The sequence below is a fragment of the Rana temporaria genome, chromosome 4, assembly GCF_905171775.1.
Source record: "Rana temporaria chromosome 4, aRanTem1.1, whole genome shotgun sequence".
NCBI lineage: Eukaryota > Metazoa > Chordata > Amphibia > Anura > Ranidae > Rana > Rana temporaria.
This window is the reverse complement of record NC_053492.1, coordinates 25848329-25866668: the sequence shown is the minus strand read 5'-3', so window position 1 is coordinate 25866668 and position 18340 is coordinate 25848329. Positions and strand designations below refer to the sequence as shown.

The 18340-nt window shown below is 44.9% G+C and overlaps 1 protein-coding gene across 1 annotated transcript in view; it reads left to right on the top strand.

Moving 5' to 3' along the window:
- CHRNA2 (cholinergic receptor nicotinic alpha 2 subunit) overlaps nt 1-18340 on the top strand; it is a 137864-nt gene that overhangs the window by 92151 nt on the left and 27373 nt on the right. Inside the window, exon 5 of the mRNA XM_040348143.1 lies at nt 8648-8757. Coding sequence (XP_040204077.1) covers nt 8648-8757 — 110 coding nt within the window. The remainder of the gene's footprint in view (nt 1-8647; nt 8758-18340) is intronic.

Here is an 18340-nt window from a genome sequence, read left to right as displayed (position 1 = left end):
AATTTACTGGCATGACGCCCAAAATTTACTGGCGCAGCCAAGTTTTTCCCGTCATTTCACAAAAGTTCCAAAATTACATTTTTGGGCGCAAATTTCTGTATTTAGGCTACAAACAAGTACGCTAGGCAAATCGCAATGTGATTTAAGGTAGAAAACGTTTTTTTTGTTATTTTCGATATAATAAGGGCAAATTATTTAGTCCAATCACCTCCTGCCTCCATCACCTGCCACCATCACCCCTGCCACCATCCCCCTCTGCCACCATCCCCCTCTGCCACCATCCCCCTCTGCCACCATCCCCCCCTGCCTCCACCCCCTCTGCCTCTATCCCTCTCTGCCACCATCACCCCTTGCCACAGCACACCCTGCCACCACCCCCCTCTGCCACCATCACACCCTGCCTCCATCCACCTCTGCCACCATCCCCCTCTGCCAGACTGCCACCATCGCTTCATACATTCCCAGTAGAGGCCAGCTATGGTTTGTGTTCTCCGTTTTGTGGCTGCTGGTAAATCAATGAAAGTACGTTCCTAATTTCCATCTGTAGGACAATAATTAATGACGGTGATAACTCAGTGGCATTTCTCTTACTCGCTCTGCTGACATTCTGTAGACTTCAGATGAAAATACTAAAGATGTTTGGTATGGGAGGATACGGATGGCTAAACTCGTAAGCAAAAAGTGTCAGTAAGGGTACGTTCACACTGAACGCGGGTTTGAAACTGCGCGAGTTCGGGCTGAAATCGCACAAATTCAAACCCGCATTTTAGTCTGACTTCGGGGGGCGATTTGAAAGACATCTGTGCAGGTTCATACACAAACGTCTCTTGAAAAATGGCCCTCCGAAGTCGCCAAAAGTAGTGCAGTGACTACTTTTGGAAATCGGTGTGGCGCCGCAAAGTCGGCGTCGCACCGGTTGGGACAGAGCCATTGCCGGCAATAGGCTATGATTTGGCATGCGATTTGACGTGTCAAATCGAACCAATGTGAACGGGGGCTTAGGGGCTTCGTCTTCAAGGAATAAGGAAGATTTTATTTCTTATTGTGATTAGCATGGTAATGAGGAAGATAAGGAAGAAGGAAGATTTTATTTATTATAAGGATAAGGAAGATTTTATTTATTATTTTGATTAGCATGGTAATGAGGGGGTGGGAGGAACTAGGGACTGACAAAATATAATCAGATTAAACTACATCTATAATGGCTGCAGACACTTTTAGGTAGATTCACAAAGAGTTAGGCCGGCTTATCAGTAGATAAGCCGACCTAACTCAGAATCTACGCCGACTTATGTTTAAGCGTATGCTCAAACAGAGATACGCTTAAACATAACTAAGATACGACGGCTTGCGCGGTCCTATCTTAGATTCCAATATTTTGGATGGCCGCTAGGTGGCGCTTCCATTGCGGTCGCCGTAGAATATGTAAATGAGGAGATACGCCGATTCACGAACGTACGCCCGGCCGACGCAGTACTTTTACGCCGTTTACGTAAGAGATAGGCCGCCTAAAGTTAGAGCTAGGCCCTAGTGGAATAGTAATGTCAAGTATGGCCGCCGTTCCCGCGTCGAAATTCGAATTTTTTTACGTCGTTTGCGTAAGTCGTCCGTGAATCGGGATTTATATCGTTTACGTCCACGTCTAAATCAATAGGCCCGTGGGGCGTACTTAGCCACAATGCACACTGGGAAATGTAGGCGCCCGGCGCATGCGCAGTTAAAAAAAAACGTAAAAAACGTAAGGTCAAGCACAATTAGCATACAACACGCCCCCCTAACACATATTTGAATTTGGCGCCCTTACGCCCGCTCGCTTTAGTCTACGCCGCCGAAACATAGCAGGCAAGTACATTGAGAATCATGTACTTGCCTAGCTAACTTACGGCGGCGTAGCCTAAACACGCTAAGCTACGCCGCCGCAAGTTTAGGCATAGGTACTTGAATCTATTTGATTTGATAACCCAGCGCAGGAGAGGCAGCCACCATCTGTTGTTGCATGACGGCTGAGTTTTACTTGTTGCTACCTGAGAGCAGGCACAGAGGATTAGCGCAGACAGGGGAGCCATTCCAATATAAAGAGACAAAGCAAATAAGGTTTCACTGAAGCAGTAAATAAGGATGGATTCAGTCTAAAGGAACTGAACTCCGGGGAAATCGCTACACACAGAGATGAAATACGTGTAATTGCCGTTTTAGCTGTTCAAGATTCATATTTCTCTCCATACAGTTCTGAGATTTGCACAGCTTTGTCTGGCAGGAAAAGGGGCCCTGTTATTTCTCTGCTGCAGTTTCACTTTCACAGCCACCCTACCTTGTGACCAGTGGCGGCTGGTGCTCCAATTTTTTTTGGGGGGGGCACAAACAAACTGAAAAAAAAAAACATCAATTGCAGCCACTGTGTCTATCAAACACAGCCACCGTGCCCATCAATTGCTGCCAGTGTGCCTCATCAATTGCTGCCACTGTGCCCATCAATTTCTGCTAGTGTGCCCCATCAATTGCTGCTAGTGTGCCTATTAATTGCAGCCACTGTGCCCATCAATTGCTAGCAGTGTGCCCCATCAATTGCTAGCAGTGTGCCCTATCAATTGCTAGCAGTGTGCCCCATCAATTGCCGCCACTGTGCCCATCAATTGCCGCCACTGTGCCCCATCAATTGCCGCCACTGTGCCCCATCAATTGCTACCAGTGTGCCCCATCAATTGCTACCAGTGTGCCCCATCAATTGCTAGCAGTGTGCCCCATTAATTGTTGCCAGTGTACCCCATCAATTGCCTCCACTGTGCCCATCAATTGCTGCCACTGTGCCCCATCACTTGCTGCCACTGTGCCCATCAGTTTCTGCCACTGTGCCCATTAATTGCTGCTGGTGTGCCCCATCAATTGCCTCCAGTGTGCCCCGTCAATTGCTGCCAGTGTGCCCATCAATTGCCGCTATTGTGCCCCATCGAATGCTACCTGTCTCGGGTCATGGCGCCAGGGCTGCTGTTAGAAATCACGGGGCCCCGTACAGCCTACCTGGCAGGGCCCCCCCCCCACTTAAATATATCAAAACAACATTTTCACAATAAATATACTAAAATCATTCTTAGTGGGCACAAAGATAACAGAGAAGCTGTGTGAATTAGCCCTTTTTTTAAAATATTTTTTTACATTTTTGGACAAAAACATTTTATAATTAAAAAAAAGTTGAAATGTTTTAAAATTATTTTATTTTACAATTTTTACTAATTATTTTTTTACAATTTTTTTCTTTTTTTTTGTGATTAAACCAATACAGGGTTAAAATTTGTTATTTTTTTAATGGGACAGGGAAGCCGGCAGTTGTGTCTCTCCCTGCAGCAGCTGAAAGTTGGCAGGAGAGAGAGAAACCAGTTTTCAGCTGCTGCAGAGAGCCGCACAGGGCATCCTGTAATTGCCCCTCCTTCCCTCTGGTGTTTGGGGCCCCCTGTGTCCCCGGGCCCCCTACAGGAGGACTGGTGGTCCCCCCCCTATCAGCGGCCCTGCACGGCGCTGCCCTCCACGCTCCAAGTCCTCCATTTCTTCTCCCCTCCTCTGCTATGATCAGGCGTCCAATCACAGCGCCTGTCACTTCAGCCAATCGGGTGACAGGTAACCAGACCCGAGCACCTGATTGGCTGAGAGACGGGTCACTTCCCTAACACAACACTGAGTTGTGGCTCTAATCAGGGAGCTTATTGGAGCCCACGGATTTAATCAGGCGCTTCCAAAAAAAAACGCTGCTGTAATTCAGATGCCTGGTGCCCGACAAGGGGCCGGACACCTGAATAGGGGGTGGCATCGGTCACAATAGATAGATTCATGCAATGCATAGACAGGTGGCAGGAGAGAGGAACGCACCGCCACTGCTTGTTTATTTTATAAAATGTATTATTACCATATTATTTATAATACATTTATTATATTATAGTTATATTAAACTGATATTTATTATATTAATTATTATTTTTAATTAAAACATAGCTGCATTAATTTGTGTCTTTTATATCTGCCTGCAATTTATCTAAACCCAAGTCAAATTCAGGTGCTTGCATTTTAAAAACACACTTATTCATTATTTATTACTATATTATTTATAATATATGTATATTATTGTAATATGTATTATATCGATAATATATTTATCAAATTACTTCTTAATTATTTATTACTTATATATATTATATATATTATTTATAATATATTTATATTATTGTAATATGTATTATATTGATAATATATTTATAACATTTAATTATTACCATATTATTTACAATACATTTATTATATTATAGTTTTATTATTATTATTATTATTATTATTATATGTCTTATATTAATTATTTTTTGTAATGAGTGCAATAAATTGTGTATTTTATATTTGCCTGCAATTTTTCTAAACCCAAGTCAAATTCAGGTGCTTACATTTAAAAAAACACATTTAATAAATATTATTATTAATTTATTACTATATTATTTATAATAAATTGATAAAATTATATTTATATTATTATAATATATTTATACAACATATATTATATTGCTAGTGGCATCCGAAAGGCAGATGACAAATGCAGTGTGTATATATATATATATACATATAGGCCCAGATTCTCAAAGGGCTTACGACGGCGCAACGCCATTTGCGCCATCGTAAGTCCTAATCTGGGTCGTTGTATCTATGCGACGACCCAGATCTTAAATGCAATTTTTTTCCCGCCGCTAGGTGTCGCCTCGTCGTTTTCCCCGTCGTCTATGCAAATTAGCTATTTACACGAGATTCCCGAACGTACGATTCTCAAAGGGCTTACGACGGCGCAACGCCATTTGCGCCATCGTAAGTCCTAATCTGGGTCGTTGTATCTATGCGACGACCCAGATCTTAAATGCAATTTTTTTCCCGCCGCTAGGTGTCGCCTCGTCGTTTTCCCCGTCGTCTATGCAAATTAGCTATTTACACGAGATTCCCGAACGTACGCGCGGACGACGCAGTGAATTTACGACGTTTCCGTAAGCGTAAACTTGCCCCTGTTATATGAGGGGCAAGTTTACGAAGGTCCGTCGTATGCCATGTTAAGTATGGCGTCGGGTCAGCGTCGTCTTTTTCCGTCGTTTACGTCGTTTTCCTAAGTCGTCCGCGAATACGACTTTACGTCAATGACGCTCACGTCGGCGTCATTGACGTTTTCCGTCGTGAGCTGGAGCATGCGCACTGGGCTATTTTTCAGCCCGGCGCATGCGCAATTCGATCGGCGCGGGGGCGCGCTTAATTTAAATACAAGCCGCCCCCTTTGAATTACGCGGCCTTACGCCGGGCCATTTACACTACGCCGCCGCAAATTACGGAGCAAGTGCTTGGAGAATACGGCACTTGCTCCAGTAATTTGCGGCGGCGTAGTGTAAATGGCTTGCGCTACGCCGACGCGGAATCTACAAGAATCTGGCCCATATAGTCTAAAGTTCTTTTCTAGGAAACATTTTAGTGGTATCAGTTCCCTGGAACAATAGTCTGCATACCCTGATGTTGTATACATTTATTGCTTCTTTTTTTTTCTTCTTCTTCTTCTTTCTATTCTGACCGAGGTTCTCTTTGATCTCCAGGTCAGCTTGTTTGCTGGATAAAAAGAGTAAAGTCAGAATGAAAATAGAAATTGTGTTATTGTGTTGCATTTGAAGTGTTCTATTTTTTTTTTTATTTTTTTTAGACCGTAAATTTAATTTGTTGCAGACGGTTCTTGTGTTGTCTATGAGTCACACACCAGCCTGTGAAATGGGCTTCTTCGCACATCTGCGGGTGGGTGATCGCAAGCAGGAAATTTTGCAACAACAACTTTTAATTAGTGTCTCCTGAAATTACATTTACAGTTCCATCTTCTGCAATCGTTCTGTAGCTTTGAGCACAGGGTTGAATTTGATACATATGTATTTGTTTTAATGAGACAAGATAATCAGTCCTCAGCTTAGGTGAGAGGGGTAAAAAGGAGCCAAGGGGCCCGGGTATACTTCTAGGGTTGCGGTAATTAAACATTTCTGTGAGCTCTTCAGGATAAATGTTTCCTACTTTGTGAATGCGTCTGAGTTGCTTGTTACTGCTCATGTGGTTGGGCATGCTCCAGCAGTCTGTGCTGGAAGAGTTAAGAATTTGTGTTATAAATTAACTTTGGGTGCCTCTCCGAGCAGTGATCCTATAATACTCCAGTGACTTTGGTGCTGACTCACATGGAAAGAAAGAGGATGGAATGCTACAACGGTTTTAGCCCCAACCACAGTGCTTAGTCCTAAAACTAAGTCCTTTGGGAGGATGAAACACGTTGGGAGGCGTAGCCTGGTGGAAGTTGGGTTGAAGCCGATTTTACGCTTCTCTACACCTGGATGTTCCTTTGTAGTGGAATGTATTTCACCCCACCCACAGGGCTTAGAAAACTTAGCCCTTTGGTGGGACGAAACACGTTGGGAGGCGTAGCCTGGAGGAAGTCAGGCTGAAGGTGCTTTTACGCTTCTCTACACCCGGGCTGTACCTTTGTAGTGCAATGCATTTCACTGCACCCACACGGCTTAGTCATAAGACTAAGCCCTTTAGGTGGGATTAAACTCATTGGGAGGCGTAGCCTGCGGGAAGTCGAGCTGAAGCCTCTTTTACGCTTCTCTACTCCTGGGCTGTTCCTTTGGAGTACAACATATTTCACCCTATCCACAGGGGGGGGGACACGTTGGGAGGCGTAGCCTGGGAGGAGTCGGCTGAAGCTACATTTACGCCTTGTTACACCTGGTCTGTTTCTTTGAAGTGTAATGCATTTAACCCCACTCACAGGGCTTAGACATAAGACTAAGCCCTTTGGGGGGACAAAACTGGTTGTGGGGGGGGGCGTAGCCTTGGAGGAGTCGAGCTGAAGCTTATTTTATGCTTCTCTATACCTGTGCTGTTCTTTTGGAGTGCAATACCTTTCATCCCACCCACATGGCTTATGCCGCGTACACACAACCGTTTTTCGGGTTGTAAAAAATTAAGTTTTTTTTTAATGTGTGTTGGCTCCAGAGCATTTTTCACGATATAAAAAATGGCCATTAAAAATTTCGAACATGCTCTAATTTTTCACGTAGTTTTTAACGTTGTCGTTTTTAACGTCGTAAAAAATGGTCATGTGTGGGCTTTAACTAGAAAAAACGTGCATGCTCAGAAGCAAGTTATGAGACGGGAGCGCTCGTTCTGGTAAAAATAGCGTTCGTAATGGAGATAGCACATTCATCACACTGTAACAGACTGAAAAGCACAAATCGTCTCTCACCAAACTTTTACTAACACAAAGTCAGCAAAAGCAGCCCCAAGGGTGGCGCCATCCGCATTGGAACTTCCACTTTATAGTGCAGTCGTACGTGTTGTACGTCACCGCGCTTTGCTAGAGCATTTTTTTTCCACGATCGTGTGTAGGCAAGGCCGTTTTAATGATCGGGTTGAAAAAAACTTTGTTTTTTCTAGACCATTAAAAACGTCATTTTTTACAACCCAAAAAACAGTCGTGTGTACGCGGAATTAGTCATAAGACTAACCCCTGTGAGAGGGTGAAACACGTTTAGGGGACGTAGCCTGGGAAGAATCGGGCTGAAGCCGATTTTACCCTTCTCTACACCCAGGATGCTCCTTTGGAGTGCAATTCATTTCACCCCACCCACAGTCATAAGACTAAGCCCTGGGGGGGGGGGGGGGAGGACACAACGGGAGCGTAACCTGGGAGGAGTCGGGCTTAAGATGCTTTTACGCTTCTATACACCCAGGCTGTTCCTTTGGAGTGCTACTCATTTTATACCACCCACAGGGCTTAGTCATAAGACTAAGCCCTGTGAGGGGGTGAAACACGTTGGGGGGACGTAGCTTGGGAAGGATTGGGCTGAAGCCACTTTTAACCTTCTCTACACCCAAGCTGTTCCCTTGGAGTGCAGTGCATTTCACCCCACCCACAGTCATAAGACTAAGCCCTGTGGGGGGGGACACGTTGGGGGCGTAACCTGGGAGGAGGCGGGTTCAAGTCGCTTTTATGCTTCTCTACACCTGGGCTGTTCTTTTGGATTTCTACTCATTTCATCCCACCCACATGCCTTGGTCATAAGACTAAGCCCTGTGAGGGGGTAAAATACGTTTGGGGGACGTAGCCTGGGAAGAATCGTGCTGAAGCCGCCTTTACCCTTCTCTACACCCAGGCTGTTCCTTTGGAGTGCAATGCATTTCACCCCACCCATATTCATAAGTCTAAGTCCTGTGGGGGGGCACATCGGGTGGCGTAACCTGGGAGGAGTCAGGCTAAAGCCGCTTTTATGCTTTTCTACACCTGGGCTGTTCCTTTGGAGTGCTACTCATTTCACCCCACCCACAGGGCTTAAAAGTGAAGTATGGGAGGGGGCAGAAGCGACCGGCTCAGGCTTTCAGCAGTGCCCTGAGCCCTATACACAACAAACTGGGATGCCCCTTTTTCAGCTTCAGGAACAACATGTTCACTTGCTGCCTAATGTATCCCGCCCATTTTCAGATGTCATTGTAATAGGATAATGGGTCAGTGATCCTAATGTTATGGATGATTGGTGTATGTGTTTATAAAAAAAAAGTAAAGGCAGGTTTCAAACGCCATTGACCGTACTTGTATTTTTTTTTTTAGGAATGGAATGACTACAAGCTCCGATGGAACCCAGCGGATTATGATAACGTCACGTCCATCCGCGTTCCTTCAGAGATGATATGGATTCCGGACATCGTCCTTTACAACAAGTAAGAGTCACAGCAGTCCTATAATTGACTTGAGAAAAGGTATAAAGATATGCTCTGTGCCAGGTCTACATGGTACCCTTGGTTATTCATTCACAAAATATTAAATAAAAACACAGAAAAATTGGAGGAGGAGAGAAGGGAGGGAGGGAGGAAGGAAGTAAGGGAGGGACTAGAGAAGAGTAGCGGGAAGGGGCGAGAGAAGGAAGGAAAGAAGGGAGAGAGGGATGAGAGAAGGCAATGGAGGGGAAGGGAGGGAGGGGAGAAAGGAAGGGAGGGAGGTGAGAAGGAAGGAAGGAAGGAGAGAAGGGAAGGAGGAAGAAAGGGACAGAGGAAGGGAGGGAGGAAGGGTGAAGGGAAGGAGAGAAGAGAGGAAAGAATGAAGGGATGAGAGAATGGACGGAGGAAGGGAGGAGGAGAGAATGGACAGAGGAAGGGAGGAGATAAGGAAAAGAGGGAGAGAAGGGAGGGAGGAAGGAAGGAAGGAAGAAAGGGAGGAGAGAAGGGGAGAGAGAAAGGAGGGAGGAAGGAGAGAAGGGAGGGAGGATGAAAGGGACAGAGGAAGGGTGAAGGGAAGGAGAGAAAAGAAGAAAGGGAGGAGAGAAGGGAAGGAGGAAGAGAGGAGGAGAGAAGGAAAAGAGGAAGGGAGGAGATAAGGAAAAGAGGGAGAGAAGTGAGGGAGTGAGGAAGGAAGGTAGAAAGAAAGGGGAGAGAGAAGGGAAGGAGGAAGAGAGGAGGAGAGAAGGGACAGAGGAAGGGAGGAGATAAGGAAAAGAGGGAGAGAAGGAAGGAAGGGAGAAGAGAAGGGGAGAGAGAAGGGAAGGGGAGAGAGAAGGGATGGAGGGAGGTAGGAAGGAAGGAAGGGAGGAGAGAAGAGTAGCAGGAAAGGGCGAGAGAAGGGAGGGAGGGATGATAGAAGGCAATGGAGGGGAAGGGAGAGAGGGGAGAAAGGAAGGAACGAAGGGAAGGAAGGGAAGGAGGTGAGAAGGAAGGAGAAAGGGGGAAGGAAGGGAGGAGAGAAGGGAAGGAGGAAGAAAGGGACAGAGGAAGGGAGGGTGAAGGGAAGGAGAGAAGAGAGGAAAGAAGGAAGGGAGGAGAGAAGGGAAGGAGGAAGGGAGGAGAAGAGAAGGGACAGAGGAAGGGAGGAGATAAGGAAAAGAGGGAGAGAAGAAAGAAAGAAAGAAAGAAAGAAAGAAAGAAAATTCCTTTTAATTGACTCACATAAATAAAAGAGATCTGAAAAGAGATATAGAAGACCTAACAAAGACATGTGATACAACTAATATACACATAAACATTAGAAAAGTACCCAAGTCACACAATGATAATACCAATATATTACATGACACACCTGATCCAGCCTCAGACTGTGCCGGAACTGTATTTGTGAATTGCTTTCGTCTATCCAATGTCAAATGAGTTTCGCACTATAATGAGCTCAATTCAGAGGGAACTGGCGTGACGCCTGTCAGTACGGCTCAGCGCCGCTGTTTTGCATAACAAAGCAATTATCCCCCAACCCTGGCATGAGACACACTTAGGAAGCCTAATAATTCATAATGACATATTTATTGTGTCGGGAGTGAGCCGACTGACAAACTTTACAAAGTCTGCCACAGTAGATACTACAGCGCCATCTACCTGGGTTACCACCCGGCCTGGACTTGTTATTATCAGGCTGGTCATAAGGTTGGTATTTTCCCCCCAAAAATGGTAACCTTAGAGCAAGGGATATGCAGCCTTTTCAGTACAAGGGCCACATCGTATATCTCACAAGTATTCGTAGGCCAAAAAAAAAAATATCTATTTTATAAAGGAATGAATCCACCCTTATATCAGGGTCCCCATTAGATTGTCATTACACTGTATGTATCCCAAGTCCAGGGTTTTCCACAGGAGGGTGAAGCTGGGAAGTAGTGATGCAGTAAGGTCATATATAATTTACACTGTAACAGTGATTAGGATATCAGTCCAGCGTATAGCATGGGATATTGTTCTCAGTGTGACCAAAAATAGTCAAAAATAGTTGTCAATTTCATAAATTTTTTACCGAGGTGCTGGTGATGGGATTTTTATCGGGTGTTTTTTGTATTACCATTTTGTGTAATAAAGTTCCCTTATCTATAAGCTGCATGGTCCCTAGTAATTACTGCAGATGAGGCTCTCTTTTCACCTTTTTCTTTTGTATACACCCATTGTTTCAGAAATGAGGTGTTCCCACCATCCCTGCACTGAAATCCTGGCTCTGTACATCAGCTGTGCCAATTATTAGTGGTTCCTACCATCCTTGCGCTGACTTCCTGGGTCTACACAGGTGCTTTGCCCATTATAAGGGGTTCCCACCATCCCCATGCTGACTTCCTGGGTCTACACATCTGCTTTGCCCAATATGAGGGGTTCCCACCATCCCCATGCTGACTTCCTGGGTCTACACATTTGCTTTGCCCAATATGAGGGGTTCCCACCATCCCCATGCTGACTTCCTGGGTCTACACATCTGCTTTGCCCAATATGAGGGGTTCTCGCCATCCCCATGCTGACTTCCTGGGTCTACACATCTGCTTTGCCCAATATGAGTGGGTTCCCACCATCCCCATGCTGACTTCCTGGGTCTACACACCTGATTTGCCCAATATGAGGGGTTCCCACCATCCCCATGCTGACTTCCTGGGTCTACACACCTGCTTTGCCCATTATGAGGGGTTCCCACCATCCTCATGCTGACTTCCTGGGTCTACACTCCTGCTTTGCCCATTATGAGTGGGTTCCCACCATCCCCATGTTGACTTACCAGGTCTACACACCTGCTTTGCCCATTATGAGGGGTTCCCACCATCCCCATGCTGACTTCCTGGGTCTACACACCTGCTTTGCCCAATATGAGGGGTTCCCACCATCCCCATGCTGACTTCTTGGGTCTACACACCTGCTTTGCCCATTATGAGGGGTTCCCACCATCCCCATGCTGACTTACCGGGTCTACACACCTGCTTTGCCCATTATGAGGGGTTCACACCATCCCCATGCTGACTTCCTGGGTCTACACTCCTGCTTTGCCCCTTATGAGGGGTTCCCACCATCCCCATGCTGACTTCCTGGGTCTACACACCTGCTTTGCCCATTATGAGGGGTTCCCACCATCCTCATGCTGACTTCCTGGGTCTACACACCTGCTTTGCCCATTATAAGGGGTTCACACTGTAGTGAAGTCATATATATTGGAGTCCGGTTAGATAATTGATATTTAGGTGTTAGTATGTTGACTATAAAAAATTATGTTGTTCCGCAGCAACACACCAGGCTCTCCAGAGAGTGCATTTATTTGATTTCCAATACAGAACAAAGTCCAAATTCCACAGATGATACAAATCCAACAGAGTATTTCAAAGTCTCATCTTTTCCTAGACCTGTACTATATTCATACAGAGAATATACAGAGAATATTCTGATCACTTCTAGACCTGTGCCATATTCATACATTGAATATACAGAGACTATTCTGACTAACAAAATCGATCTCCAGAATTATGTTCCCTATCCACTGAATAGCTGAGCAATTTGATTGGCCGTCTTTGATCTACATCCTGTCTTTCAGAGTGACAGATAATGACCCTAACCAAATGTTTCTCATGAATGAATACCCCCTCAAGTCTAATTACCATCAATAAATACTTCCTTATGTATGTAAACAATTTACCCTTTGAGGTTAACAGGCCATGCCTCACACACACCTAGGTAGTCTTGCATAAGATTAACACATCTAAGGGTCTTCTGTACCTTTTGATGTGTTAGAATTCAGCTGACAGTTCAACTGAATTCCTGGTCAATATGGTAATGTAATACAATATATTGTGCCATACATACCTACACATATATATTAATAATATTACAACACACACCATCCCCATGCTGACTTCCTGGGTCTACACAACTGCTTTGCCCCTTATGAGGGGTTCCCACCATGCCCATGCTGACTTCCTGGGTCTACACATCTTCTTTGACCAATATGAGTGGGTTCCCACAAGCCTGCTGTTTTTTTACATTAAGGAGAATGTTACTGGAGGAGCTGGGAACACAGACACGTGGATGAGAACACCCAAATCTTCCAGGAGGACTGGAGAAGAATATGTTAGGGCAGTGACGGCTGGTGCTCAAATTTTTTTTTGGGGGGTGCAAACAAACTGAAAAAAATAAAAAAAACATCAATTGCAGCCTCACTGTGCCCATCAAATGCCACCAGTTTGCCCCATCAAATGCCACCAGTTTGCCTCATCAAATGCCACCAGTTTGCCCCATGAAATGCAGCCAGTTTGCCCCATGAAATGCAGCCAGTTTGCCCCATGAAATGCAGCCAGTTTGCCCCATGAAATGCAGCCAGTTTGCCCCATGAAATGCAGCCAGTTTGCCCCATGAAATGCAGCCAGTTTGCCCATCAAATGCAGCCAGTTTGCCCCCTCAAATGCAGCCAGTTTGCCCATCAAATGCAGCCAGTTTCCCCATCAAATGCAGCCAGTCTGTCCCCAATTGCCACCAGTTTGTCCCCAAATGCCGCCTGTCTGTCCCCAAATGCAGCCAGTTTGCCCCCTCAAATGCAGCCAGTTTGCCCTCCCCCGCCCGGCACTTACCTTTCTTGGGTCAGCGCCATCCTCCTCCACTCTCCCTCGGAGTCCTCAATATCATCTCTGCTATGATTGGACCCCAGCGCCTGTCGCTTCAGCCAATCAGGTGACCAGTAACCAGACCCGGTGCACCTGATTGGCTGAGAGGTGGGTCAGTGTTAGGGAAGCGATTCCCTTACACAGCACTGTTTAAACAGGGAACGCACAGCAGTGCGCCCTCTGTTTAACAATTTGGAAGGCTATAAGAGCCCACAGGCTCTAATCAGGCACTTCCAAAACACCCCCACCGCTGTAATTCAGATGGCCGGCGCTCAACAAGGGGCCGGACACCTGAATAGGGGGCGGGAGCGGCAACAATAGATAGATTCATGCAATGCATGAATTTATCTATTGGTGAGTGAAGGGTGCAGGAGAGAGGGGGCGGCGCTCCTGCGCCCACTATGGACGCACCGCCACTGTGTCAGGGACATCTCATCGTTAGAGTCTAGGATAAATAAGAAGCCAGAGGCTGACTCTTCTAACCTTCAACCCAAATCTCACTTTTATGTGGACTGACCCTTTGAAATGACGATGTTCCCCCATCATCGGTCTGGTCCCCCCCACCTCTCCTGTAATCTTCTCTTTCCATCCAGCAGCACCCACAATCTGATCCACAATCTCACATTGATGTTTCCACAGTCAGTATTAATAGTCTGGGATTGTAATATTCTCTCACCGGAGGTGGTGGTGTGTGGGGGGGGGGGGGGTCTTATAAATAGAAAATAACTCATACTACAAAGCATCTGCCCTCCAGAGCCCGGCCCGGGATTGATTTTTTTTTTTTTTTTATTTTGGTCTAGGAAACATTTTCACATCTTTGTCTCTCGAAGCAAATTAGTTAACGCTCGGAAAAAACTCATTACGTTCCTTCCGACTCCGCCGCAGATCCCGTGCTGCTTAAAATAAGTTGCCTAGAAAATTTTCGCCAAGAATAGACCCTCTGCCAACAAGCATTCATCATGACCCGAGGTAGACGGTTTTGTCAAAATCCACCATGGGCCCGATAATTGTTCTAAATCAGGAAACGCGTCCCCAACGCTTATTGTTCATCGGAATGTAAAGTGTGTCAGACACCCACACGGGCAAAGGCAGACAGGGCTTAAAGGAGAACTGCGCTATGCACTGTATGCAATCCATTGCTGACGACATATGACTTACAATGTATGAACAGAGGATCAGTGTTTCCCTAGTGAGGCCACCCCCCCTACAGTTAGAAAACACCCAGGGAACATACTTAACCCCTACCCCGCCCCCTAGTGTTAACCCCTTCACTGCCAGTGGCATTTTTATAATAATCCAATACATTTTTTTTTAGCACTGATCGCTATAAAAATGCCAATGGTCCCAAAAATGTGTCAAAAGTGTCCGAAGTGTCCGCCATAATGTCGCACTACCGAAAAAAAATCGCTGATCGCCATTACTAGTAAAAAATATATATTAATAAACATGCCATAAAAATACCCCCTATTTTGTAAACGCTATAACTTTTGCACAAACCAATCAATAAACGCTTATTGCAATTTTTTTTTATGAAAAATATGTAGAAGAATACGTATCGGCCTAAACTGAGGAAAAAAATAAGTTTTTTTATATTTTTTGGGGGGATATTTATTAAAGCAAAAAGTAAAAAATATATAATTTTTTTTCAAAATTGTCGCTCTATTTTTGTTTATAGCGCAAAAACTAAAAACCGCAGAGGTGATCAAATACCACCAAAAGAAAGCTCTATTTGTGGGGGAAAAAGGACGCCAATTTTGTTTGGGAGCCACGTCGCACGACCGCGCAATTGTCTGTTAAAGCGACGCAGTCCCGTACTGTAAAAACCCCTTGGGTCTTTAGGCAGCATATTGGTCCGGGGCTTAAGTGGTTAAAGCAAAAAGTAAAAAATATTAATTTTTTTCAAAATTGTCGCTCTATTTTTGTTTATAGCGCAAAAACTAAAAACCGCAGAGGTGATCAAATACCACCAAAAGAAATCTCTATTTGTGGGGAAAAAAGGACTCCAATTTTGTTTTGGGAGCCACGTCGCACGACCGCGCAATTGTCAGTTAAAGCGACGCAGTGCCGAATCGCAAAAAGTGCTCTGGTCTTAGACCAGCAATATGGTCCGGGGGTTAAGTGGTTAATGTCTAAACCACTGGCAACAAATGTGAGTAAACCCCTGGAAGTGAAAATGTCCGAATTGGACCCGAAGTGTCAATATTTTGTGTGGCCACCATTATTTTCCAGCACTGCCTTAACCCTCTTGGGCATGGAGGTCACCAGAGCTTCACAGGTTGCCACTGGAGTCCTCTTCCCCTCCTCCATGATGGCATCACAGAGCTGGTGGATATTAGAGACCTTGCGCTCCTCCACTAGGGATGAGCCCGATGTTCGAGTCGAACGTTAGTTCGACTCGAACATCAGGTGTTCGCCGAATAGCGAACAATTTGGGGTGTTCGCGGCAAATTCAAAAGCTGTGGAACACTCTATAAAAGTCTATGGGAGAAATCAAAAGTGCTAATTTTAAAGGCTAATATGCAAGTTATTGTCATAAAAAGTGTTTGGGGACCCGGGTCCTGCCCCAGGGGACATGTATCAATGCAAAAAAAAGTTTTAAATACGGTCGTTCTTTCGGGAGCAGTGATTTTAATAATGCTTAAAGTGAAGTTTCTATCCCAACATTTTTTTTTTCATTATTGTGCTCATTAGACCTAAAAAAGTAAAAAAAAAAAATGTTTTATTTTTTTACTCATCTGGAAATGCCTGTTGCTATGCGGTCCCACGAAATCTGCCTTTGAAAGCACCTAGGATTCTGACATCATCTCCCTCTAATGCTCCTGGGAAATGTGTGTCATCATTTCCCAGGATGCAGTGCGCTGTCCAATTATCACTCCCCATCCAAGACTTCCAGAAAGTAAGTGCCTGTAGGCTTCACAATGCCCACAAGCAAAATGACAACGGTGTAGGCATAGTTTTATAAACTATCTTTTTTGAATATCTATGCGGATTGTACAATAGTAAGTGACCGGATTTATATTATAAAAACGCAGGATGAAAGGACATACATTTAAAAAATGCTAATTGTGGTTGGAACTCCGCTTACATTTTTTTTTTCATTATTGTGCTCATTAGACCTAAAAAAGTAAAAAAAAAAAATGTTTTATTTTTTTACTCATCTGGAAATGCCTGTTGCTATGCGGTCCCACGAAATCTGCCTTTGAAAGCACCTAGGATTCTGACATCATCTCCCTCTAATGCTCCTGGGAAATGTGTGTCATCATTTCCCAGGATGCAGTGCGCTGTCCAATTATCACTCCCCATCCAAGACTTCCAGAAAGTAAGTGCCTGTAGGCTTCACAATGCCCACAAGCAAAATGACAACGGTGTAGGCATAGTTTTATAAACTATCTTTTTTGAATATCTATGCGGATTGTACAATAGTAAGTGACCGGATTTATATTATAAAAACGCAGGATGAAAGGACATACATTTAAAAAATGCTAATTGTGGTTGGAACTCCGCTTAAGTTAAATATTCCTTTAAATTTTGTACCTAGGGGGTGTCTATAGTATGCCTGTAAAGTGGCGCAGTTTTAACCACTTAAGGACCGCCTTCTGCACATTTACGTCGGCAGAATGGCACGGCTGGGCACATGTACGTACAGGTACGTCCTGTGCTAGTACCCAGCCGTGGGTCGCAGGCGCGCGCCCGTGACCCGGTCCAAAGCTCCGTGACTCGCGGACCCGATTGCCGCTGGAGTCCCGCGATCGGTCCCCAGAGCTGAAGAACGGGGAGAGCCGTGTGTAAACACAGCTTCCCCGTTCTTCACTGTGGCGGCGTCATCGATCGTGTGATCCCTTTTATAGGGGGACACAATCGATGACGTCACACCTACAGCCACACCCCCCTACAGTTGTAAACACACTTCAGGTCACACATAACCCCTTCAGTGCCCCCTGTGGTTAACTCCCAAACTGCAATTGTCATTTTCACAATAAACAATGCATTTTAAATGCATTTTTTGCTGTGAAAATGACAATGGTCCCAAAAATGTGTCAAAATTGTCCGAAGTGTCCGCCATAATTTCCAGCGGTTTAGACATTAATGGCTGTGTGTTGAGTTATTTTGAGGTGACAGAAAATTTACACTGTTATACAAGCTGTACACTCACTACACAACATTGTAGCAAAGTGTCATTTCTTTAGTGTTGTCACATGAAAAGATAGAAGAAAATATTCACAAAACTGTGAGGGGTGTACTTACTTCTGTGAGATACTGTGTATTGCAATTACCAATTCCCACACATGGTGGCTTCACTAATTTCCTTTTTTAGAGCTTTTTTTTTTTCTTTATTTTCATCTGGTTATCCAGCCACACGATTGGAAATTCCGACAAGAAAACCGTGGATTTTTTTCTGAAATTCTGACCATCAAGAACGTACAACACTACGAGGAGCCGAGAAAAATTAAGTTCGATGATTCTGAGCATGCGTCTCGAATTGATTCAGAGCATTCGTGTTTTTTTGCGCGTCGGAATTGCATACAGACGATCGGAATTTCCAACAAAAACTTTTCCCGTCTGAAAATTTGAGAACCAGGAAATTCCGACAGAAAAAGTCAGATGGAGCCTACACACGGTCGGAATTTCCAATCGTGTGTACGCGGCGTAAGTCTGTTACAGTTGGGGGGTGACAGTGACAGTTAGGGGGTTGAGACAAACCATTACCTCTGCTTACAATGGTCACCTTTATATTCAGTTATATAACACCTTTATCTCCCCCACACCCCCAAAAAAAATTTGTTTTAACTAGTTCACCTTTAATCTGGCAGCAGAGCCACCATCAGGAATTATGGGGCCCCTTACACAGCTTCAGGCATTGGCCCCCTGGAGCAGAGAACCCGGGGGGGTTGCTGCCGCCTGAAATTGAGAAGCGGGGGGCGGCTGCC